The sequence below is a fragment of the Dasypus novemcinctus genome, chromosome 5 (genome assembly GCF_030445035.2).
Source record: "Dasypus novemcinctus isolate mDasNov1 chromosome 5, mDasNov1.1.hap2, whole genome shotgun sequence".
Classification (NCBI taxonomy): Eukaryota; Metazoa; Chordata; class Mammalia; order Cingulata; family Dasypodidae; genus Dasypus; species Dasypus novemcinctus.
Window position 1 is genome coordinate 131,610,984 of NC_080677.1, and position 24,858 is coordinate 131,635,841.

General features: G+C 55.9%; 1 protein-coding gene across 3 annotated transcripts in view; it reads left to right on the forward strand.

Moving 5' to 3' along the window:
* Nucleotides 1-24,858, forward strand: part of AGAP3 (ArfGAP with GTPase domain, ankyrin repeat and PH domain 3) — a 67,967-nt gene that overhangs the window by 38,803 nt on the left and 4,306 nt on the right. The window contains exons 6-13 of one of the 3 annotated variants that reach the window (XM_058297997.2): nt 381-515; nt 691-818; nt 2,841-2,999; nt 6,827-6,919; nt 11,627-11,731; nt 18,466-18,634; nt 22,677-22,844; nt 24,617-24,754. In XM_058297997.2, the coding sequence (XP_058153980.1) occupies nt 381-515; nt 691-818; nt 2,841-2,999; nt 6,827-6,919; nt 11,627-11,731; nt 18,466-18,634; nt 22,677-22,844; nt 24,617-24,754 (1,095 nt within the window). The remainder of the gene's footprint in view (nt 1-380; nt 516-690; nt 819-2,840; nt 3,000-6,826; nt 6,920-11,626; nt 11,732-18,465; nt 18,635-22,676; nt 22,845-24,616; nt 24,755-24,858) is intronic. The other 2 variants (XM_058297998.2, XM_058298000.2) reach the window with 2 other exon arrangements.

Below are 24,858 nucleotides of genomic sequence, written 5' to 3' on the forward strand. Positions count from 1 at the left end.
CCGTTTCCAGTGCCGATGGAGCCTAGGATGTTGAACGGCAGCGCAACAGAGATCTGTCTCTCTTACCTTGATGCCCCATAACTGGGATTCTTCCTTGCTCCATAAGCGCGTTCCCTTCCCCAGCTAAACCCTACAATCCATATGGTCTCAGAGATCGAGGGGACTCTTGGCAACTACCTAGTACATTCTTTGAGATTAATGTGGTAGGTTCATTTTCAATGAGTTGGTGACAGAGATGACATAAGGCCCAGACCCCTATCTTCTCAGGCCTCTGTGTTTGCCACTGCGCGACCACCCTCTGACCAAATGGTCCTCCTCGCCTTTAGCTGCCTCACCTCCCTGGCCAGCCGAGTGACCCCCCACCCTCCCTTCCCAAACAGATGCCATCAGTGCTGCGAACCCCAGGGTTATCGATGACAGTAGGGCCCGCAAACTCTCCACGGACTTGAAGCGCTGTACCTACTATGAGACATGCGCGACCTATGGGCTCAACGTGGAGCGCGTCTTCCAGGACGGTAACTCTGGTGCCGGGTGGGACTCGCTGGCATGGCCTATGGTCCTGTCCCCCACTCCTGAGAGGGGCTCCGGAGGGTTCCCCGGCCAGCAGAGCCCTCGTTTCTTAGGGGGAGGCTCTAAGCTGGGCTTTCCCTTCTCCACTGAGGAGATGATTAACTGTATTCTCCCCTGCAGTGGCGCAGAAAGTAGTAGCCTTGCGGAAGAAGCAGCAGCTGGCCATCGGGCCCTGCAAGTCACTGCCTAACTCCCCCAGCCACTCAGCAGTGTCTGCCGCCTCCATCCCGGCCGTGCACATCAACCAGGTGGGCCCCCCATCCTCACCGCGCGGCACCCACGGCTCTGCTCTCAACCATATGTACCTGTCTGGCTACTGAAGTCCTTTTCCCCCACTTGTTCCCCCACCCACCTCCACCATGGACCCCATCCTCACTCCTGCCCCACATCCATGCGATCTCCCAGCCTTGCAAATGGTTTTGAAAGCCTTGGCTTGAATTCCATCCAGCCTGCACGACTGGCCTTGGCCTCGGCCTCATCTATAACCCTGTGCTGACTGGCCCTTCCTGCTACAGTTCCTACCCCCTTCTCCATACTGGTCTCATTCCCCCAGCCACTTTAGCTCAGAGAACATAAATATTTGCTGTACTTGAAGTTGTTAGAGTTGCTCCCAAGCTGCTTCCATGGAAACCATACTCAGAAAGCACAAGAACGAGAGAAAGTTCTCTTAGGCCTGCTGAGGGTGACTCCTGGCAAACTGTGCAGAGTGCAGAGGCCTGGCATCCCTCTCCTCCTTCCCTGTACCTGACACTCTCACTGCCGTCTTCCATGGGAATATAGAAAGCACTTGACACACTCATTCTCACTAAGCACTGGGGAGTTGCCCTATAACCCCTTCTGTGAGTATTTGTATTTTAAAAAGGCAGTACGTGCCACAAAGTGATGAATGACCTTTGGGTCAGTGTGGGGTATTGTGGGGAGGGGTTACTTTTGAGCCAGGTCTTGCCAGGGTTCCTCGAATAATACTGCTTGGTCACCTGTCCACTTACTTCCTGGGCCTGCTGCCCGACTATTTTTTGGCCCTTGATGTGGGCCAGAGCTTCCTTTCATAGCTGCATTTTCCTACCCCATTCTCTAAAGCCCTGGGCCATAAACACATCAGCTCAGTTGAGTGGCCAAGTTTCCAGCCACTCAGCTTTAGTTCTGCCGAGGATTATTGTCTTTTCGCGGCCCTTGGCAGTAGCTTTCTGGCCACGACCTGGTTGCTTTTTCTGGGATCTCTCCCTTTAGGACTTCTGAAAAAGTGGCAGGGACTCCCCTGTAAGTGTGTTCACATGGATAAAAGAAGGAATCGTAGGCCTTTCTGCCTTGTCTTTGAGCAACTCTCCCTTGCAGCCAGCAGATTTCAAGCATATGCAACTTAGCTCTGCATGTGGGCCCTGGCCCGATGGGCTTCTGTTGCTGAAGGGAGGTATTTCATAGGTTTTACTCTTTTTGTACATGTTAGGATTTGAGGGGCATTGCCAGGTCAGAGCACATTCTCTGCTGAATTGAAGACCTCCCGAGCAGGTAGGGAACAGGCAGGCCACCTTGTTTTCTGTGTTTCCTGAGTCCTGGCGTAGACTGCTCCTGTGCACTTTCAGTCTCCATCGTGACCTTCCTTTCTGTTCTCTCTCCCTATCTGCAACTCACTCTGATCGGAAGTCATAGCTCTTCTCTGCTCTCCTGGCCTTGGCTCCCTGTATCCCTTTCCTGCTCACTCACACTGCCTGGAAACAAACCTCCTCCTCCTCTTCCAGCACCCTGAGCCCACCTCCAGCCCCTTGCCCCCATCTCCCAGCCTCCTGCATTCCTGACATAGCCACTGACTTTGGGGAGTTCAGCCAGAGCGACCTGCTACCTTAACCAGCACCAGCCAATGTCCTGGGTTGCTGTAGTCTTATTTCAGATCCACCTGTGAACCAAGACTCCACCACTTGTTCAGTTTCAGGCTCTGTCACTGATTTCCATCTGGCAGCCTTTCCTCGGATTCAGCTCCCTGGTCGACACCTAAGAGCCTCTGCTAGGGCCTAGGAAGAAGGTTTGCTGCCCAGTATGCAGGCTGCCTGGTTCCTTATAGCTTCTAAGCCGTGCCTCACTTCCCACTCGGTACCTTCTTTAGGGGCTAATAGCTCCTCTGCTGCCCCACCAGCCTCAGGCCGGGGTCCACCTGCCTGCTAGATGCCTCTCCCAGGAGGAGGACCAGGGATTCCCAGCACCCTCCTGCTTCCCTGATGCCTGCCCCTGACACTGACCCCATAGCCACCCTCAGCAGCCCTCTCTGTCCTTAGGCCACGAATGGCGGCAGCAGCGCCTTCAGCGACTACTCGTCCTCAGTCCCCTCTACCCCCAGCATCAGCCAGCGGGAGCTGCGCATCGAGACCATCGCTGCCTCCTCCACCCCCACACCCATCCGCAAGCAGTCCAAGCGGCGCTCCAACATCTTCACGGTATGTGCCCCTGCCCCTGCCTTCCCCCGCCTGCCTAGCTTTTCTTCACTGCATAGGCAGGGCAGAATGAGCTCCCAGCCTAGGAGAAGGGAATGGGCAGGAGCCAGGGACAGCCGAGCTGCTGGGCAGCCCCCCACCAGGAGGATACCTTCTTGCTGCACACACCTACAGCACCTCTTAGACACGGATTCTGTAGGCTCCTGGCCAGGGCCCTCATCCTCACCCAGCATCTTCCACCGACTGTTCCTCTGAGCTCACAGAGGGGCTTCCCACTGCCGCTTCTACACAGACATGTCGCACTCACCGTATCCCACACAGATCCCTCCTGGCCCTCTGCTGCACCCATACCCTCCCGAGGAGCCTCTCTCTCCCGGATCCCTTGGGATTTCCATTCCAGCTTCAAGGGGGTCTTTGAATTCATCTCATCTAACACCCCTAACCCTCTTTTATTCAAGCTAGTGAACTAGAGACCGGAAGGTTACTTGCCCAAGGTTACATGAAAGGTTAGCTGGCGGAGCTAGAAGCAGAATCCAAGCCCTGCCTCCCGCTCCTCATTCCACCTTTTTTTCCATTGCCCCACACTACCAAGAGGAAAACTAGCCTGCTTTCCACCCACCACTGTGATTGGTTTAACAAATCTTAGGAATGTTTTCCTAGACCTTGCTCTCCCAATTCCCGTCTTTGTTCCTCACCACTCTGCCTCGTTCCTCCCACACAGGTTTTTCCTATCTCCTTCTCCCAAACAGAACACCCAGGGCTCTGATTGTGTCTCCCCTGTAAGGCCCAGCCCCCTCACATCTTAGGTCCACCTGAGCCCGCTCTGTCTCCATTCCCAGTTTCTGACACACGTGCCCTGACCCCCAACTCTACCCCTCTAGCTGGGATTTGGCCGGACAATTGTGGGAGTCTTGGGTCAGAGCAGGGAGGGCGAGCTGGCTGTGTGGGTCCTCAGGAGATCACCAACCCGTCCTTCCGCGTCACTCCATGCGCCTCTTGCCGAGTGCCAGGGCTGGGGCTGTCCGCCTGGTCCCCGTGCTCAGCCACAGCCAGGCCAGGCTCCCTCCAGGTTCTCAGGAACCCTGCCCAGCACCAGAGCTCCCCAGCCTTGCTCCTCCATCCTCTACCCTGCCCTGACCAGCATCCTTCTTGTCCCTGGACTGCCTGCCTCCGTGCATCCTGCACCTGCCACGTGCCCTCTCCTCCCTCCCTTGCTGACTGACCCGCCTTCTGCTGCCAGCTGCTGCTGCGTGTTGCACTTCCCCAGCCTTGACCCTGCCGGAGCTCGCAGCCTTCTTGTACCCGTTCACACTCACTGAGACACCCAGTCTTGGTAGCCGCCTGCTTGTACCCCCCTACCTGTCATTGCTGCCACCACTGCCACAGAGCCCTCGGGTGCTGTGTGCACAGTGACCGTCATCGGGGCCCGTGGCACCCCGCTCCCTCCCACCTTGCCCCCGGTCATCTCCCTCGTGATCATTCTTACCCTCTCCCCTTTCTCCCTGTCGGCTGGTTCCGTAACAACCCCAGGGCGTCCTCGCCTTTACGCTGCCCCATCACCATCTCTCCACGCGCCCTCCCCCCGCGGTCCAGCTCCATCGCCTCCTTGCTGCACTGCCTTCGTGCTCCCTGCCATCCTGCGCCCTCGGCTGCCTGCCTTGGCTGCGGCGACCTCTGCTCCGCCATCCTCGCTTACCCGAGCTCGCGGCACGTCCTTCCCCACCGGGACCGTTCATTCTCCATCTTCACAGTGGCGACCTTATTATTTTTTCTTTCCATTGTTTTCGTGGTGACCTCAGTTGCACCATCATCCCTGAGGCGACCTCAAGACGTGTCCGTCTCTATGAGTGCAAGTTGGGGCCTCGCCCTCTCATCATTGCTCTCGGGGCGACCGCTCTTCTCCCTCGTCATGCTCCCGGGCAGAACTCCACCTGCGCGAGGGAGAGCTGCTCACGTCCTGCGCTGTCACCGCTCCTGTGCCTGCTCTGTGGCTGGTGCCCTTGTGACCCTCCCACTGGACGTGGCCGTTGGCGCTGCCAGCCTCCCTCCATGAGTCCATGTACTCGCTGTGTGCCGCTCTTGCCCCGTTCCCATCCTGTGGCGGGGGCGGTGCTCCTCTGGACCCCGGGATCCTCAGCTCACCAGCCTAGCTGGACAGGCGGCACCCTGCTCCACCCGACGGTCTCTTCTGTCTGGGGACCCGGTGGCAGCGGTGTCACCCCTCCTCCTCCTCACTGGGCCAAAGGGGCAGAGGGCTGTGGCGGGTCCAGGCAACGGAGCCCAGGAGAGGACCAGGGGGCAGGAGCTGACTGTGTGGGGCCGCCGGGGTGACAATTTACTCTCCGGCGCATGGTTTCCCGTCAGTTCTTCCAGCTGCCTTTGGCTGTGTTTTCTCCCACTCGCCAGTTGCAGTATTTTGCCCCTTCCTTGTGCTCTTGGCTCGAAGTAGCCTGGGGAGAACAGGAGGGGATGTGGGGCCAGAGCTGCCTGGTGGTCACCGTTTCCCGTGGAGATGGACTGCTGGGCCCCAGGGCAGCTGCCCCGCAGGTGCAGCCCCCGCCTCCACTGCCGCCACCTCCTCCTCCTCTGGCATCCCGCTGCCGCCTCTCCCCAGGCGCCTGGGTCTCTGCCCTCACCAGTGCTGACCGACTTGTGCGGGGCTTGAGTATAACTTGCCAAAATCTTTATTCTTTCGATATTTGCAGATATGTGCCACTGTTTCCAACTTTTCATCAACAAAAAGGCCTTTCCAACTCCTTCCAAATTAGAAGACCAGGTGGTGACACACAGCACCTCTGGACATTCTCCCCGCCTGTGCGGGGCCGGAGGCGGGCCGGGCCCTGGGACTGCTCTCAGATGAGAAGCGGCCGCCGTGCTCCCCACTCCAGAGACCCACAGGAACCTTTGTAACTAACCCCACCCCCAGGGAAGGCTAGGAACGCTGGAGCCAGTGGCCGCGGGGTTGCCCAGGGGGACCAGGCCCGGCTGGACGCCGCTGCGCCAGGCTCGCTGCATGGAGAAGAAGGGAGCTCAGCCCCACGCCCGTCGGCCGGGCCAGCGTGACGGCAGCCCCCAAGGGGCGGGGGAGTCCAAGCGCCTGCTCCGGCCCAGCTGCTCCTGGGGGGAGCTTTCCTGCCCCTTCCTTCCTCCTGCTCCTTCCTGCATGGACTACTGCGTTCCTGCTCCTGCTCCTGCTCCGGACACCGCAGTCGCCGCCGCCGCTTGCCTTTTACCCTCTTTCTGGCCTCCCCCTATTTCCTAGGATCCGCATTTGGGTGGACTCTGCCCCAGGAGCTTGCCAGGGGGTGCAGGGCCTCTCTGGCCTCTCCCCTCTCTCTCTCCATCCACTGTGCCCCTCGGGCCGTGCCGGAGCACTCGGCGCAACGTGCTATGTGGTGTCTGTGCCGCAGATGGGCCACCCGCCCGTTCGCTTCTGGACTTTGCGCTCCCTGGTTGTCGTACCCTGTGCTCCCACCCGTCCCTCAGGCCCACCGTCCACCTCTCCTGGCCCCTTCCCTTCTCTTATGCCCCCAGCCCCCTGGGTCGCGCGCTCCTCGTGCCCTCGGTATCTCATGTCCTTGCTCTTTTGTGAGGGGCGGGCCCAGCTCAGTGACCTGTGCTGCTCTGTATGGTGCCGTGTGTAAGAATAAACCCGTTGGAATACTCGTGGTCTCAGTTCCTTCCCGTTCCCGCCGCCCCGGCCCCAACCCACCGCTAGGCCCTGCCCAGGAGGAGGGAGGAAAGTGGGAGGGCTGGGCAGTTTCAGGTGGGCAGCTCTCCCCCGACATACCCCGTGCCTCTCCTAACACATCTCTTTTTTTCTCTTCCAGTCTCGAAAGGGCGCCGACTTGGACCGGGAGAAAAAGGCGACAGAGTGCAAGGTGGACAGTATTGGGAGTGGCCGCGCCATCCCCATCAAGCAGGTCAGTGCTTCCCTCCCCTGGACCTCAGTGTCCACGGAATCCCAGGTCTCAAGACCTCCCAAAGATCTCAGCCTCTGAGATGAGGGAGACGGTGTCAGAGGCAGGCACACACATATACTCCCTTCGGCCCACGTCCCAAACAAGGGATCGGTTCTTGTCCTGGTGAAAAGGATGGCCAGAGAGGTCACGTGTGGCCATGGACTTCTCTTGAGCAGCCTCTTCCTTGGGCGCCTGTGCTCTCGGGGCTTGTCCTGCTGGCTGTGCCTGCCTCTCGCCTCAGGAGGGCAGCAGAGAGCTACCTCACATCTTAAAATCGCCTTCCCAGAAGTGCTGGTGTTGGGAGTTGAGGGAACTAGGAGAGATGTTGCTGTCTCCGGGTGAGGGCTGAGTCTGGGGCCATCTGGCCTACTGCCTCTCCTCCCAGAAAAGGAAGTGGAGTCATGAAAGAGGAACCCGGGGAGGATGCGTTGACGGGATACCCAGGTGCTAGACCTACAGGTTGGCACAATTTCATCCACATGAGCCTCCATTTCTTTTGAAAGGAAACATGGGTTGAGAGTGTCACCTCCTAATCCCTCCCCTACCTCCCTGTGTCACCGTCTCTTAGGACTGGGACACCTGAAGCTTGGATTCCCCCCACCCTCTTTCGTGGGCCCCCATGCTGGAAAAGACACTGAGTGATGGGGGGCATCTTTGCTTAAAGGCAGAGGGGCTGAGGTGCCCATGAAGATGGGCCAGTGGGGTAGGGGTGGAGGGCAGTAGCCTGCCAGGCTGTCTTGCCGAGCCTACCAGGACACTGGGTTTGGCACGGAATCCCTGGGCACCTGATGGTCAGATATGCCCCACCTCCAGGAGGTATTGGGCCAGGCTTTGCCTGCGGAGAGTGAGGCTGGTGTGGCCAGAGCTGCAAGCCAGGAGCAGGTGGGCCTAGCTGGGGTCCCGCTGGCTGCTTGGGTCCTTCAGAGCTGGGCTTTCCCCATGGGTAGGTGTGGCCAGAATTCATGGGTTAAGGTGGGAGGTTATGGTTGGGGGTTTCTGAGCCTGCAGTGAAGGTCCACTGAGAATTAAGAGTCCTAAGAACTCTGTGAGGGTCCCGGAGTTCAGGGTATGGAGGACGTCAGCCAACATCCTGCCTTTTCTACATGGTCCCACCCTTGACAGATTCATCACATTCATGACTCGCAGAGAAGGCTCTAGTTGGCTCAGCCTACTGGGAGGTAATCTGAAAAGGGGAAGAGAAGGCAGTGGCAGCACCCACAGGTTCCTCCCCCTACCCCTGTGAGTGTGCCTGGGAACAGAGTAAGTCCCGCAGAAGCTTGTTGATTTTGGTTGGCTTGCCCTCTGTTGAGCCCCTCCCTCGCGGCGGTAGAGCGTAGGTGAAGCGGCTCCGCCTTGGCCGCGACTGCGCCCCCCTGGCTTGGGGAGGGGTGGTGTGCGTGTCCCCGCGCAGCAAATGAACGAGAGCGCCCGCCCCAGCAGCAGGCATTGAGATAAGGCTCCTGTCTGGGGGGACGGTGGCAGGGGGCTGAGCCATTTATTTGTTGTCTTACCCACCCACCCCAAAACAGAGGGGAAGGGGGTGCTGGGGTGGGTGACAGGGCCCCCTGTGTTACGTGATGTTGATAAACCCGCGGTTCTTTCTCTTCAGGCCTGGAGGTCAGCTAGGTCACCTCGGTGTTAAGTGCCCACCTAAATCCCAGGGACCCTCAGTAGGGGGGACACTGCCAGAAAGAGCCCCCTCCGGGCTGTCTGCGCTGAGCTGCTTGGCGGCTGGAGGCAGGCGGTGGTGCCGGGTGCTGCAGAGGATCGCGGGAGCAGCGCTGGGTGCGTGCCTGCTCGGTGGGCGTCCCTGAGCAGTGCCCTTAGGGAAAGGGGCTGGCCGCTGGCGGTTCTCCCAGGCGGTTCTCCCAGCCCACTGGCCATTCCGGCTTCCCCCCACCCCGCCTCCTGGCTCTGGGTGGTCCACCTCTGCCGGAGCCGCTGGCCCCTCCCCTTAACACCCTCCTGTCCCGCTCTCCCCAGTTCTGTACCTGCCCCTCCCCCCAGCTCCTGCTGGGAGTGGAGATTGCATTTCAGTTGCCATTTGCATTCCCAATCAATCCGGACTCCGCAATTAAGTCGGCTGGCGGAGCTGGGAGGGAGGCGGGCGGCGGGAACGGGTCCTCTGGGGGCTGTCGCCTCCGCACCGCTTCCATTCCGCCCCAGATTGCTTCCTGCTTCACCGTGCGCAGCCTGGCCGGCCCAGGGAGGGGAGCAGGAACCCCTGTAGCTCTCTCTCCCTTCTTGGAACAGATTTGGGAGGGAACTAGGAAGAGGTGAGGGATAGGCAGGCTCTGATCAGCCCAGCCTTCTGCTGGCTTTCATTTCCCCGGGGAAACGGCTTGAGGTGAGGAGCCGGGGGCTGGGGGTGGGCACGGGGGCGGCCCCCGCCCGGTAGTGGGAGGCAGGTTGAGTCCCTGGGCGCTTGCTCCTCTCCAGGAAGCCCTGGGCGCTCCTCCCACACCCTCTCAGCTAAGGAGAGCGTCATTACTGCTGGCTGTTGCTCAGCTTCCTGCCTAAAGAGGAGGCCAAGGTGAAGAAGGGGGAAGGGAGTTCCATCTCAGGCACCGCCTCGGCATCCCACCTCCTAATCTCATTATCCAGCGAGGAGGCAGGTAGGGGATATCAAGGACTGCCATATGTCTCAGTTGGAAGATGCTTGGCGATCCTCAAGGTTGCTCTTCTTATATGTCTTAGGAAACTGAGGCCCAGAGTAGGTAAATGATTTGTTTGAGGTTTTGGAGCTGGTTAGTGGTAGAAAGAGAAAGGGAGGCCTTGGAACACTTTGCCATAGGTCAGGGGAGGAGGAGACAGTTATATTATGCTGAATTCTCTCTGCCACCCCTTGTCCCTGGCCTGGGCCCGTGATGTCAGGCCAAGAGGTGGATAGGCCAGGCCCCAGATGACTGCCCGGGCTCCTCCGTGGTTGGGAGGCATCGCCCACTCACAGCTGGACCGCCCAGCCTTGAGGAGTAGTGGTGTAGTAGTAGGGATGGGAATAGTAGTGGCGTAGTAGTAGGGATGGCTGTGCTAATGCCACTGTGCTGCAGGAGCTCCTTTTGAGGATCAGGTTTCCTCACGTTGATGGGGAACAGGTGCCAGGGCTCTGTCCTCTGAGGGCTGTGTCCTCCAACTTTGACTGCATGTGACCACACCTGCAGTGTCTTTTGTCTTTTGGGGGAAGCAGAAGAAAGAGGAAAAGAGGGAAGGAGGGATTTCAAGGATGTGAATTATCTGTTAGGAAGTAGGAGATTGGGAGTAAAGCTGCTCAAACCACTGGAATTTAGTTCTCTTTCTTACCTCCACCTCAGTTCCTATTGGGGAGCCAGAGAGTTTTCAGCCAAGAAATCCTAAATCACCGCTATATTAATCTAATTTGTCTAGGGCTGAGCCTTCTGTTAGGAAGAACTCTAGTGGAGGAAGGTGGAGTTGAATACAGTATCTCTTCTCCACTTCAGGCTCAGGACCATGAAAACAGAAGACTGCCCATTTTTTTCTCACCAGAATCTCTTAATTCCTGTTTTCATGGTTAACTTAAGGCAGAGCCCTCCATTCCTAAAAGGAGAAGGCATTATAAGGGCCTTTTCTCTCTGTGTGCCCTACCTCCTCTAATTAGGAGCAGATCTCATCCTTTTTAACAACCCCCTTGGGATGAAATTCAGGGTAGGATTTTTTTTTTTTTTTTGTCTAAGCATCTCTAAGCCCTGCTTCTTCTCAACCCTCCTGAGTTCTGGAGGATGGGGGCCCATGAGGTGGTGATGCTGGGGACCTTGGGGAATCAGCCATCCTTGGCCAACTCCTTGTTTTATTTGTTGTTTCAGGGAGAGGGCCAGAGGAGGGTAAAGGCATCTTTGAGGGATTAACATTAGAGGAGAGAAGGTTTAGCCTAGGAAGGAAGCAGGGGTTATTGTGATGTACCCTCTCATGGTGTCTTCCTAGCTGGAGTCCACCTCCCGCCTTTATTATCTCACAGATACACAGTCTTGGCTTGGTTTTCTCCAATTCATTCAACAGATGTTTACTGAGCATCTACTGTGTCCCAAGCCTTGTTCTAGGTGCTGAAACTCTCTCAATGAACAGAACAAATAAAAATCCTTGTTCTCATGGAGCTTCTGTTCATTCTCATACTCACCTGACCTCCACATTGTGTCTACAGGTAGTGTGGTTGCTGACCTTGAAGGCTAGGTCTTCCCACTGTCTAGCTTGAGGAGGCTGGGGCATTCTTGGGATGGTTTGGGGGGTTCCAGCCCTATTCTGGAACTACACAGTGAGTGGCACAGGAGCTGCTAGACAGAATCCTACTGAAATCTCTGCTATGTGTCCCACTCCTCCCTTGGGGATGGCCTTAGAATTGTGGCCAGGGGCCTTACTGCTGGGCGACCTTCTAAATCACTTCTCCATGAGCTGGCAGAGAGGAAAATTTTCTGCTCCCTGCTTTGGAACAGTAGTCCGTGGTTACTGGAGAGGGGCCCCCAGGCTGCTGTAAAACTGTTTGTCCACCTGGCTCCCCTTAGCTCAGCTATGAGCTCTAAAGGCCTTTCTGCCCAGACTGGCAAAGTGGCTCAGGAGCAAGGGGGGACTGGAAGGAGGGGTGTGACCTTCCACACACCCTGTCACCTGTGGGGCTAGGTTCCTGGTTCCTGTCTCTGATCAGACCTTTGTTCTCAGGGGATCCTGTTGAAGCGGAGTGGCAAATCCCTGAATAAGGAGTGGAAGAAAAAGTATGTGACGCTCTGTGACAACGGGTTGCTCACCTACCACCCCAGCCTGCATGTAAGTCTGGGAGAGAGAAAACCTTGAACTTGAGGGGCAGAGTGGAATGGAAGAGGAGAGGGAGAATAAGCAAAATATGGAAATGTGTGTCGGGGGGGAGTGAGAGGGAAGCAAACCTTAGTGCTTTCAAACTTTCAAATGCATTTTCACTCCAGGCAGAACCTCCACTTGGTGGGTTGGGCACTGAAAAGACCATAAGACCCGGATGAGACCCATACACTTACACCTAAAGCCCTGGGTTGTAGCTGAGGCTGTTGAAGAAAAAAATCACTGACAGGATGGTCATCCCTGGCTAATGTGAGGCTTGTTGTGCAGCAGTTTATAGACAGCTGGCCCCACCCTTGTCCCCTGGAGCAGTTAAGTTTTACATCCTACATCCTAGTCACTCTAAGAGCTGGATTTAGCCCACTTAACTCAGAATTTCTGCAATCAGGGATACCAATGTTGCCAAACAGTTGTCTTTAGCTGGGCCATCCTCCTGGGAGAGCGCTGGGTTCCTGTGCCTGGGATGATAGAGAACTAGAGGGCAGTTAGGTCAGGGCTGTTGAGAACGTCGTGGGGCCTGGGATGAGCACTCTTGTGGGGAGAAGGGAGGGGGTAGGGCCGTTTGTGGGTAGAGGGGTCTGGAGGGTGCATGGCCTAGGCCTAAGCTGGGGGGTGGTTGCAGTGATTGTAGAGTGGCCCCTGTGGCAGCTCCTCATCCCCCCTTCCTTTCTCTCCCTTCCCTCACTGCGTGGCTCCAGTACACAGCTGTCACCAGAATCCATCTCTGTCACCACCCCACTGTGGGGCTAATGAGTTCTCCTGTGAAGCCCCTCAAGCACAGCACGTGGGCCAGGCCCACCCCCAACCCAGAGGCCCTGGGCTTGCCTCAGAGGGTCCCTAGCCTTCCTTTTAATCTGCACAAGGTGCTAGGGAGGCCCAACCCAAGAGATGCTGGGATTCAAGTTTCCCAGCCATAATCCAGTCCAGAGAACACTTCCCAGACAGGCTTCCAAGAAAACACTCAGAAGGGAACCTGGCTTGGAAAGAGCCAGCCTTGGGCAGTCTGTTTCCACTTAGGCCAGACCTCCAGTCTGGCTCTCCTGAGTTTTCTCCTTAGCTGATTCCTCTAGGTACTTACTGGCCTTGCCCTCAGCTTGGGGGACAGAGGTTATTCCTTCCCAGTATCCCTTAGAGGTTAGAGGTTATTCCCTCCCAGTATCCCTTCCTCCACTAGGTAGGAACTGGTGCCAGGATACCAGGTAGGTACCCCACCTGGGGCAGACTGGAGGCCAGGCCACCTCCAGGTGCCTCTGGCAGTTAGTACAGTGGGCATCTCGTCTGTCCCTGACTCCACCCCCCTCCTCCTGAATGAAGACCTCGTCCCACCACTGGTTTCCTGAGAGATGGTGAGAGGCAGAGAGGCACACTAGAAAAGGCACCGACACTAGTAGTTAAGAAGCATCCTTAAATGGTTGAAAGCCCTTCTGCAGGTACGCAGCCTTGTGGCTGTGTGACAGAGCCTCAGTGCCTTGGGGAGGTGACGGGGGAGCCGGCACTGGAAATAGGAGCAGAATCATGGTGTTTCTGAACTGAACGGATCCCAAAGGGCATCACCCCATATCCTTTATAGGCGGTAATGCTGGGGCCCAGAGAGGGGCAGTCGTGTGCCAGAGACCATGCTGGTGCCTCCTAACTCCCACTTCAGTTTTACTTTCAGCGCCCACCCACACAGCAGGCTTAGCATCTGCTTATGCACCACCTTGACTGGTGAACTTGGAAACTTACCTCTCTGAAGCATACCACTTTCTCCCACCTTGTTGGGTATGACCTTAGCCTTACCCCCTTTACCTGCATTCTTAATAGTCCCTCTCTGCTTGTTCCCTTCCCCCAGATGGTGAAGGAGGCCCTGGGTAGAGAAGAGGGATGATAGAGGGGGTCTTGGTACATGGAGGATTGAGTCAGCTGTTTTGTCTTGTGTTTGTTTTTGATAAAGGAAAGAAAGGCACAGGCTTGAGGGAATGCTGTTTTTGCACACAGTTTAAATTGTAGAGGCTCTGTGAGGTTACATGGCATGTCAGAGTCACACAGCTACTGACTGAGCCAAGACTTGAGCCCATGATTTTGTCTGTAAGCATTGCCCAGATGGTTCTGCACTTGCCACGAGGACCTCCCTTTTGGGGCTGATTGAGAAATGTCACTGTGGAGAGTTAACATCAGGGGCAAGTATTTTCAAGGTTTACTGTCAAATACGGAGGGCCTGCCTGCCTCAAGCCAGGTTGGGTATCTTAGCTCCGCAGGAGCCCCCTCAAGCGCTGCCCTTGCTGAAATGTGTGTGGCTTCAGGTCTTTAGAGGCCTGTGATGGGTGACAGGGTTTGGGAAGCAGGGGCTTCCTAGGCCTGTCTTTGCTTTCTTGCAAGGTGAGTTATAAAGCAGGCAGCTCTGGCAGCCCACCACACCCACTCCTAGCACTAGGTCCCCCTCTGGCTCTCCTGGTCGCAGGAAGTCATGAAGAGGGTTGAGTGAGCAGCTCCTTGGAGAGCATGAGTTCATGATCTGTCAGCCAGCTGCCCTCATTAGCCGCTCATTGGCTCCATGATCAAAAGGCAGGTCCACCCCTGACATTAGGCTCCAGCGGCAACGGGCATCCTGTCCTGTGGATGCTTATCTTCCTATTAGGAAGACATGATCCCACGAGAATAATACGAACACACCACACACACACACACACACACACACACACACACGACATGATTCCAATCTGGAGCTATGTGGTGATAGGAAAAGTACAAAGACAAACCCCAGGGCTGCTGTGTGCTGCTGCCTCAACAGGGGTATAAATTTAGGTCTAGTAAAGGGGCACGTCATTTCACCCCACTTCCCTGTTCCACTTTTTCATTTCGTTCCTTGGTGGTTGCTGTGTTCTTGGGTTGCTGGCTGTCCTGCCATAAAGCTCCCTTTTGCCTCCGTCTTCCAACCTAAGCAAGCTCTTTAGTTGCCAGCAGTGACCAGGCATTGCCCTACCTTGAGCAGCCTGGCTTCCTTCTCTGGCTCTCTCAAATACCAGCAGGAGGTTTGGCGAGAAGGGCCCCTCCACTACCTCCAAAGGTTCAGCAATGAGCTCCTGGCCTAGTCTGTCTTTCCTGACTGAGTGCTGGTGACGTGCCTATCGTTGGGGGAGGCTGGTTGCCCTGGACTGGACGTGAAGAGGAGGAGCTGGTGGGCCAGCCTCAAGCCTTGAGCCCTGTTCTTGCTTGGCCCAAGAGAGCCCGCCACAGCCTCCCCCATTTTGCAGCCAGTGGAGCCATTCACACAATCACCTTCTGTTAATTCTATCTGCAACATCAATTAAATTGTTTGTAGAAACTAATTGAATGTGGCTTAATCACACATCTTAATAGCTTTCCACGCTCTGAACTCGTTGTTAATTCCAGTAATAAAACGAGATGAGAACGCTGGCTGGGTAATTAGCGAGGAGGCTGGGGAAGAAATTGCTGTTTGATGGTGGGTAATAAAGGCAGCCGTGGTGACCGCTCTCCTGAGCAGCCCGCTGCCACCGCCACTGCCGTGCTCCCCGTTCTGCTGACGGAGGGAAACGCTGTTGCTCTGCCCCTGAGGTTCCTGTCCCTGCTGTTCCTCCTCCAAGCTCCTCACCACGACCCTCCTCCAGGGCCAGTCTCCACCTCTTAGCTCTGGGCCCTGGAGCTGGGCTGCCACAGGGACCCAGAGGTGAGAGCCATGTGCCCAGGGAGCCAGCCTCGTCCTGCGCTGTCAGAGATGCTGACGTTGGGTTCTAGGTGTGCCCTGCCAGGCAGCCCTTTCCCCTTTAAGTTTATTTCTGGTTCCTTGGCCCTGAATGGAGTCCCTCCAAGCAGCTTTTGTTCTTGGTCTGGGGTCAGCTTGTCCCTCCATCCCAGCCCAGGGCTGTAACGGGGCCTGGAAAACTGTTGCAGCTGCTCTGACCTCCTTGTGAACTAGAGCAGACCCAAGCCCCTGCCCCCAGGAGAGGGAGCTGCAGCTGTGCCTTCGGCCCAGCCAGCTGTTGACAGTTGTCTGGAGGCAGCCAATTCAAGATGTGATTATGTGAGGGGACTGGGGATGGGTACACGCAGAAGCCCAGAACGGGAGGGAAGTCTTAGGGCTGAGTGAGGGTGGTGGGCTGAGTCCGTGGGAGTGTAGGGGTGTGAGGCGGGAGAAAGACGACGAAGTCAGGAACTGGACAGTGAGCGGAAAGCAAGGCGAGAGGGCCAGCGGTGGCTGGGTAGGGTGGCCGAGAGTTTGCTGGAGAAGACCTGAGACGGGGGCCACGGAGGACAGAGAAGGGCCTCCTGGGCTTGCTGCCTTCACAGCCCTCTTCAGGGAGGCTCTGAGCAGAGGACAGAGCTCTGTGAGTGCTAAAGCAGAGTTGGGGGAGACAGACCCCTATCTTGGATGGGAGAAGGAGGTTATCAAGAGGAGTGCTCCATTGGGCAGAAGGTGCTCTAGTTATTTTCTCAGTTTTCTAGTTCTGTGGTTCTGATTCAATGAACAAAATAACCTCAGAGCTGCGTATAGCCCGAGCAGCAGGCCGTGCCTGAGGCCAGGCACCTCTCCCTGTCCCTCAGAGGATTAGGCAGTGGCAGGTGGGCACAGAGGCTCGACCCAAAGCTGCTGGGAACAGCAGTTGCAGGGAAGGGAGCTCGTAGGCCTGTGTGGCCTTCCAGAAGTTCTTCCTCTTCTCTGAATGGTTAGGCCCCTCTAACACCTTCTGTAGAGTTGTCTGCCGGTGGCGGTATAACAGCAGCTCTGAGAATAAAGGGCAACTACAAGCTCGGCCAGCGGTAGGCCTGGCTTCCGCAGTGAGGCCAGCATGCTGGCATCCACAGCACCCCTTCCCCCCCTCCCCACACTCTTCCCACCATCCCCCTGCTGACCCCAAGCTGTAGGTAATGCCACCCTGGGAACTGAAGTGCGAGCGAGCGGGCGGGCAGGAGCTAGTGTTCTGTGTGGTCTCTCTTTCCTTGCTCTGTCTTTCCTCTTTCTGATGTGGTAACTCCTCATTTTCTTTGGGTTCCTGGGGACCAGGTAGCTCCCTTGTCTACTTGATGATCCTCTTTGTTACTTCCAGAGGAAGGGGCAGCTCTTTTTTTAGCACCTGGTGACAGTCTCTGTGCTTTTGGTGTTTCCCAAAAGGAATCCACACCCCTACTGCTCTTCTAAATAGATGGCTGTCTCTTTTTCCTAAAGCTAAAAGGGTGAGAAAATAAGAAAGCCTGGGTGAAAAGCAGGATGATGCCCCAGAATGGGTACAGAGGGCCAGGGCCTATACGGAGATAAAGAACTGTGTCTAAAATGGCACTGCTCATTAGCTGTCTGGGTGCCAAAAGAAAAAAAAAAAAATCCCTGGAGATACTACTCATGAAGAAAAAACGAGGATCTGATTTTATGTCTAATCTGTAATTCAGTTAAAAGTTAAATCGGGCTATACCCATCCCGATTCTGCTCTCAGAAAGATGTGTAGACCCTAGGGAAGGAATTTTTGCCACTTGAAAAAATGTTAGTTAGGAACTACTGAGGAGCTCAGTGGTGAAGCAGACATTGAAAACAGGAGTCGAATGTCTGGAAGAATACTCTAGAACCAGTAGATCAAGCTGGGGTTTCAGGCCAGGTGCTGGTTTTAAAACAGGAAACAAAAGGAACAGAGGGCAGGACTCTGTTCTGCAGCTGCCCCTCTTCTCCCCATGGGTCCTCCCACAGCAGAAGTTTAAATGATGGGGAGGGGTGAAAGGAGAGACTGAAGATACAAAGTAAGTGCCACCATCTGGGTCACTTTCCACACTTCAGTTTTTTGTGACCCCTCTGAGGTGCAGACTTTGAAGGCACAGTGCATCCTGAAGCCTGGATTAAGAGCAGGGGCCTTGGAATCTGAAAAATCTGGGTTTGAGTGGCTCTACTACCATCTACCATGTGATCTTCCGCAGAGCAACCTTTCTAAGCCTTGATTTTTTCAGCCATAAAATAGGCATAATACCTAGGGTTGTTGTCAAAAGTACGTGAGATAAAAATGCAAGTGATGGCGCAGTAAAGGCCTCCCGTATGAATGGTGGATGCTGGTGTTAGATCACCTTCATCACTGCCAGAGAGGATGCCCTCTAGATCCCTCATCCAGGAAGCATAACCGAAGGCGTCCCTTTAAATTGTTCAGCAAATATGTATTGTCAGGCACTGTTCTGAATGCTGGGGACTTAGAGGATTCTCAGTGCCCTTTGCAGTGGTGGCAGGAATTCTGAAACAGGGCCCAAGGGCTGGGTGGCCAGCCTCCTGAGCCCAGGCAGCCCACGCCTAGAGCTGTACCAGCGCTGTATCCCACAGGGTTCATTGGTAGTTCCTCTCCTCAGCCGTGTGGGCTCTCTCCCCTAAAAGCCATCTCTTTCCAATTCTTGGCCTCCTTTATGTGGCCTCCTAAGCTGTTTTTCCTAAAGGAGCCCTGAGCCTTAGATCACGGCTCCAGGTTCTTCTACCCCAGCTGACCCTGTGTCTCTCCTGGCTGAGTCCCCAGGAGTTACCCTTTGGTCACAGTATAGATCCAGGTGTGATCCAGAATGGGCTTCAGGATCCTGCTTTGTAAAATCCGAGCTTTCCCTCTCCTTCCCCCACCCCATGTGGCACAGAGGGGAGACACCTAGCAGGTGAGTTAATGCCAGGGACAAAGGACTGAAGAGAGTGACCTGTCCTAATGAATATTCATCTGTCTTATCCACATGGCCCTTAGGATTACATGCAGAACATCCACGGCAAGGAGATTGACCTGCTGCGGACAACAGTGAAAGTGCCAGGGAAGCGGCTGCCCCGAGCCACACCTGCCACGGCCCCAGGCACCAGCCCCCGGGCCAATGGGCTGGCCTTGGAGCGGAGTAACACACAGCTGGGTGGGGGCACAGGTGAGGTGGCTGCTGAGGTGGGGAGCATGTGGAGAACATGCCTCTGGAGGTCTGGGGAGTGGCTGCAGTGGGCCCCAGGAAGCTAGGCATTATGGAGCTTTGCTGCTCATCCCGGAGGCTGGGGGCTGCAAACATGCTTGCTGCCCAGTGTCGGGCTTCAGCATCTTCTTGGCCAAATTGATTCGCCAACTGCTACCCTAGTGGAGGTAATTGAGGTAGCAGCAAATGGTATAGCCAGGGTTGGTTTGGATTTTAGAATGGGAACCGGTAGCCTCATGTCTGGGAAGTTGTAAACAGCCGTCTCAAGGCCATCCCCTCCTCTGCACCTGGAGCAGGAAGCAAAGCGGTAAGGCAGGTGATCTGTAGGTGCAGGGTCTCTGGCACCCATGCCCAGCACCACAGCCCAGCTCATGCCAAGAGGACCAGGAAGGTGGGGTTTCTTCTAGCTGGGTGCATAGTGACCTATTTGCCAAGCTAGCCGTGTGAGGCAGGGAAAGAGCTAGAGGTGGACAGAGCTACCTAGGTTAAAGCTAACCAGAAAAACATCCCCGGGTCTGCAGAGAGGTGGGGATCTGTGCTCAGAAGCTGGAGGTCCAGGAAACGCCCTTATGTGCTTCAGTCTGGAAAGAATTGAGGCAGAGCTGCCTCTCTTTTACTGTCTTCTTACCTTCTCATGTATGATTCAGGTGAAAAATGCTCCCCTCTTAGATGGGCCTCTGTCCTCCCAGGGACGTCTCTTGCTCCTGACCCCTGCTGGTTTTCCTCAGGCTGCCCTGCCCACACTCACTTCCCATACCCGAGGTCTGCCTTGGCTCTTGGACCCTTCCTCCCAAGACTTCAGTGTCCCTGAGGTTATACTAGGGATTCAGATCTCGTTTTCCTTGGGCTCAGAAACTTCTGCTCAAGACACTGCCCTGCTCTCCCAGGCACTGTCTATGTCCCTACCCCAGGGATCAGCTCTTAGCAGTATAAGTTATCAACTGCGGTGTGCCAGCTTCCCCAGAGAGCATGTAGAATTGTGTGTGCATGGGGGGTGTTTGCGTGTCGTGGTGATAGGAGCTGCTACTGACATTTAGTGGAAGGGGGCTGGACTAAGTTTCCTGGAATGGATGGGACAGACTTTGAACAACGAAGAATCACCTACTCAAAAGGCTAATACTCCGGTTGAGAACTCTGGGTTCAAGGGAAAGTGGGCCATACGGCAGCTTCCCGAATGTGATCCTTGTTAGAGGACAAGGGCTGCGAACCCTCAGCGTCCCCTCCCCTGCATATATGTATGCATTGGGCTTTCCCCTATAAGCCCACTTTTGACCAGTCTGGAGACACCTGGGGTGGGGGTGGGGTGGGGAGGCCAGCACTCATTGATTGAAATGTGTTGGGTACTGTGGGTGGGGTATACTCTACAGCAGGCCTCAGGTTCACAACTCGGTGAAATAGAGATTATCCCCATTTTGTCGATGAGAAAACAAAGGCTCAGGGGTTTAATAATGTGACTAAAGTCACACAGTAACTAATAGAGCAAAGGTTTGAACCCAAGTCCCTCTGACTTGAAAAGCTATGTTCTTTCTTCTAAACCACCCTGAGCTCAGAAAGAGGAAGCCCTTGAATTGAGCAGAGAGAGAGCTCTAGTGGACTGGGGAGCAGGAGAGGGGCCAAGAACAGTGTACTAACCAACAGGTTGGTGTGCCAGGGAGGGTGTCGGCAGGAATGACAAACGGGGGGCAACACGCGAAGTCCTCAGCGCTCTGCCAGGACAGCTGGGTCAGCTGCTGCTGGAGGTTCTCCAGCGTGGGAGGGGCATGGGCTGGAGAGGAGCCACTCTCTCCCATCTCCCCCGGAGCTGCACGAAGAGAGCAAGGGAGAGCTGGCTTGGGTTTCTCTCGTCACACTGAAGAGGAGGAATGATAAGGGAAAGTAAGGGGAAACCTTTCCTGGAAGGCAGGTAGGAGGAAGGAAAGCTGGACTCAGTCTTGAAGGGGGAAGGAAACGGGGTCCTTTCCCATTCTGAAGTTCTGAAATCCTTCACCTGAGGAGCAGAAGTGGCGCGGGGAGAAGGGAGGCCCAGCACAGTAGTTGACGTTCACCTCACCACAGCACCGTAAATGCACACCGACATCCTCGGGAACACACAGACGGGCGACCGGCGTTTACCCAAACCCGTGCTCTGACACCGACCCTCGTGCACACTCACACATGTCTCTCACTCACCGGGCGATGTTAACATCTCATTATCTTTGTTACTGTAATTACATTATCCGCTGCTTTATGCAGAATTATCCTCCGAGGACTAATTGATGGCTCCATGTTTAATTCATTAATCATTAGCATCAAATTCGACAATTACAGTGCACACTGATTGTGGGATTGCAGGCGTAATGAGGGGAGAATTAACAAAGAAAAGGGAAAGCACTTTCCCTCCCTCGGGTTTTGGGTTGAGGGGCTTGGGGAGGAAGTTGGGGCCTGAGATGTCTTTGGATGGGACTAGAGATGATTTGGAATCTGGGAGGGCATGAAAAGAGAAGGGGTGGGATAAGCAAGGTAACTGAGAAATTAGCAAGTGAGTAGGCTCCCCTGGAAGGTTTACCAAGGAGTGGGAGGAGTGGGTGCACGGAGAAAGGCTGAGTTAGGAGGGACCTGTCAGGCCGTGCAGGGGAAGGTGAGGCAGGACTGTGAAGAGAAAGAGGCCTGGGAAGGGGGTTGGATTGGCCTGTGGCCACTTGGTGCCACACGTATTTTAATAAGCACTTACTATGTATTTAGTCCTATTTTGGGTGTTAAGACAAATACAAAGGAAACATAAAACTTGCCCTCTGCCTTTGAGCATCATGCTGCCACCAGAGCATTTGGTATTTGGGGCCTGTTTCTTTACCTTCAGCTGCTTCAGCTTAGAGCTTCTTACCCTGAGGCTTCCAGAAACTCAGTCCTGTATGCTCGCAGGACTGGTTTGAAGCCCAGTGCTTGCCATCTCCCTAGCTTGGCATCTGCTTTCTTTTCACAGCTCTGTCCAGCTCCAGACCCCATCTCTGCCTTCTTACTAACCTCCAACCCCTGGCTGCTTTTTCAGCTCAAGAGTTGTACACACCAGAGGATGGCCCATCTAGACCTCCAGGCCCACTGCCCTCTGGCCTCCATCACCACCCTGAGTCTAAAGAAGGGGGGGAGGGAGGCTTAGATTCTTAGGGCCCCAGCTTAGGTCCTTTAAGTTTTTCAGGCCTCCAAGGCCCCATGACTTGTTCCCAAGACCCCTCCAGAAGTGAATCATGGCTGGGGATTGAGGCCAAGAAGAATCCGAAGAGAGCAAACTGTCCTTCCTCCACTGCCAGCCGTGCCCTGCCCCATCTTGGCACTCCTGGAGCCTTTGGTTCCCCCTTGGCTCTGCCATTCTTCCCTGATGGGAAACGAAAGATTAATTTTCTCCAACCCAACAGGATAATTACTAATACTAATTAGACATAATTACTTGAATTTGATACACTTATTTCTCGTTAGAATGGCAGCAGAGCTGAGGCAAAGCAAATGGCATATGTGGACTGGAATGTAGGTGCAGGGGCCTGAGCCAGAAGGGGAAGGGGGTTGGGACGTCGGCAGTTCTGAGCCTGCGTCCACGCAGCCTTGGCCCGAGAAGGATTGCAGTGAGGTCAGTACTGGTCTCCCACCTCCTTCCAAGAGCTGGGAAACCTGCATTCTGACCCTGAGTCCTTCCCTCTCCAGGCTAGAGCACCCTTGCCACAACCCACTCCGCCAGCCCTCTTGTGGGTTGCCAGCATTACAGTGGAGCACAGAGGTGGTGGACTTTGATGACCGTGGAGTGAGGCGATGGGAAGGTCTCAAGGACAGGCTGCTATCTAAGGGATGGGGCCAGTGTGAAACCCTCTGGCTCTCAGATAAACCTGGCCCCTTTCATTTTTGGTCAGCATCCTACTGGAAATTTCTCAAACTGGCCCCGAGTGGTACTTACCAGCGGCGACACCCTATGCACCCTTGTATCTGCACCCCTCCCCCCAGCCTCTACCCTTGAGCCTGACCCTTCACCCACCCCCAGGTGCCCCCCACTCGGCCAGCAGTACGTCCCTGCACTCTGACCGCTCCCTCAGCAGCTCGGCCTTGGCTGGCCCGCGCCCCGAGGGGCTGCACCAGCGCTCCTGCTCCGTTTCCAGCGCCGACCAGTGGAGTGAGGCCGCCGCGCTGCCCCCAGGCCTTCAGCACCCTGGTGAGTGGCCCGGCTGTGGGGCCAGGCGGCTGTGGGGTGCGTCCCCGGCCCGCCCTGGGGACGAGGCCCGGACGGAGGGGTGGCCAAGGCGGCGGTGCTGGGGGTCTGGCGACTGCTCGGACGCGGAGTAGGGGCTCTGCCCGCCTCCACCCAGCCCCTTGCTGCCCTCTGCCCGCCCGCCCGGCCCCGCCCCGCTTTTCCCAGGACCCCCTCAGCCCCGCCGCCGGCGGCTGGCGCTGGTGCGCCCCCTCCCCGCCCGGGAGCGGCTCCCCTCTCCCCATCAGCCCCCTGCGCAGCCAGCTCATCAGCCTCCCGGCGGGGGGGACGGGACGCGCCTGAGGAGGGAGGCTCGAGGCCGGGGAGCTTCATCGGCGTGTGCGAGGTTTGGGAGGCATCACCTCCCCGGAGGTGGGGGGGGAGCCCCCTCGTCCCGACCCAGGGACTTGTCCGAGAGATAGTTTCCCGCCCTGGCTGCTTTGCCCGGTCCCGCCCCTTCCGGTGTCGGTGGGAGACTCCACCTCCTCCGCGCAGCCTCTGCTTATTTTCCCTGGCTCTTTTCTTCCTCTCGGTTATCCCGTTTCCGTTTTTTGCTCCTTGCTCACATCTCGACTCTTCCTTCCCCTCACTTCTTCTCCCTGTCTCCTCAGTGAGTCTGTCTTCCGCTTGTCTGTTTCATCCTCCTTTCCATCCTCCTTCCTTTCATCCATGTCCTAATCCTTTGGCCACAGATCCTGTTAGCACTTCTGAAGGCTAAAAAGGAAATGGGCACAAGTCTCCTTTCCTGACTACATCCCCTTCTCGTAAGTGAAGGTGCAAAGAGAGAAAATCCAAAGGGTTTCCCACTGGCCCCTGGGTAAGCTCTGAAGTGGGGTACACGTGCTCTTCTCTGTTCTAGCCTGGCTTGAGGGGCACTCAGCTGTTCTCTCTGATTTGCCTCCCAAAGACCCTTCACAGATCCCTGACCCAATAGAAGCACTAACCCCAAAGCTGCTGAAATGCCAAGTAAGGAACTGGGAGATTACCAGCACATGGAATCTCTTTGCCCCATTTTCCAAGTCCAAATCCATTCCTCCAGAAGGAAGCGAGTATGGGGGGAAGGAAGAGGGCCGTTAGAGGGTCCTTCCCTTGGGTTACCAGTTCCAGTGGCCTGTTGCTGGCACTGCTGAGGCCCCTCTGTTGAGTCTAAAAGGAGGAAGGCAGGGAGGGAGGGAGCGAGCGTGTCTGCCTCTAATGAAGTTTGACATTTAGTGGTGAGCGCCGGGTGGGGTGTGGGAGACGAGAGCTTGATTAGCGCGCTCTAATTGACAGTAATTAGGCAGCTCCCTGATTGTTTCTAATTCTGCTATTAATTGTGAGGAGCGGGGAGTGTGATTGAGGATAAATTTGGTGCGGAGCTGCTGGGGCTTCAGCTCCCTGTGAGTTCCCTGGGCCGCCTTCCACCCCTCCAGGCTCTGGAAGCCAGTATTTCCTTCCTTTGCCTTTAGCCTGCTCTGCCCTCTCCCTGTACATAAGTTTCCTACACTCTCTCCATATTTTTTCCTCCAAAGCTGGGTAAGCTTTGGGATTGGGAAGCCTCTAAGCCATCACCTTGGAGGAAGGGTAAGTCTGGCTTTTCCAGGTCTGGCCCAGTGAAAATCCAGATTGGCAATCCCAGTAGCAGGCCAGGCAGGACTTGTCCTCTTCTCCCTCCACTCTCATCCTCCCCATGCTTACCTCTTCCCCTTCCTCTACCTTTCCTCTTCCCACATTTCTCCAACTCTTCCCCTCACCAGCCAGTGGCCCAGCTGAGGTACTCAGTTCCAGCCCCAAGCTGGAGCCTCCCGCATCTCCCCACTCCAACCGGAAGAAGCACCGGCGGAAAAAGAGCACCGGCACCCCCCGACCAGATGGCCCCACCAGTGCTGCTGAAGGTTAGGGGGATCCAGAGGGAAACTGGGGACACAGGAGGCGGGCCATGGGATTTGGCTATAGTCACCTAAGAATAACACCCTTTTCCCCCTCTGCATTAGATTTA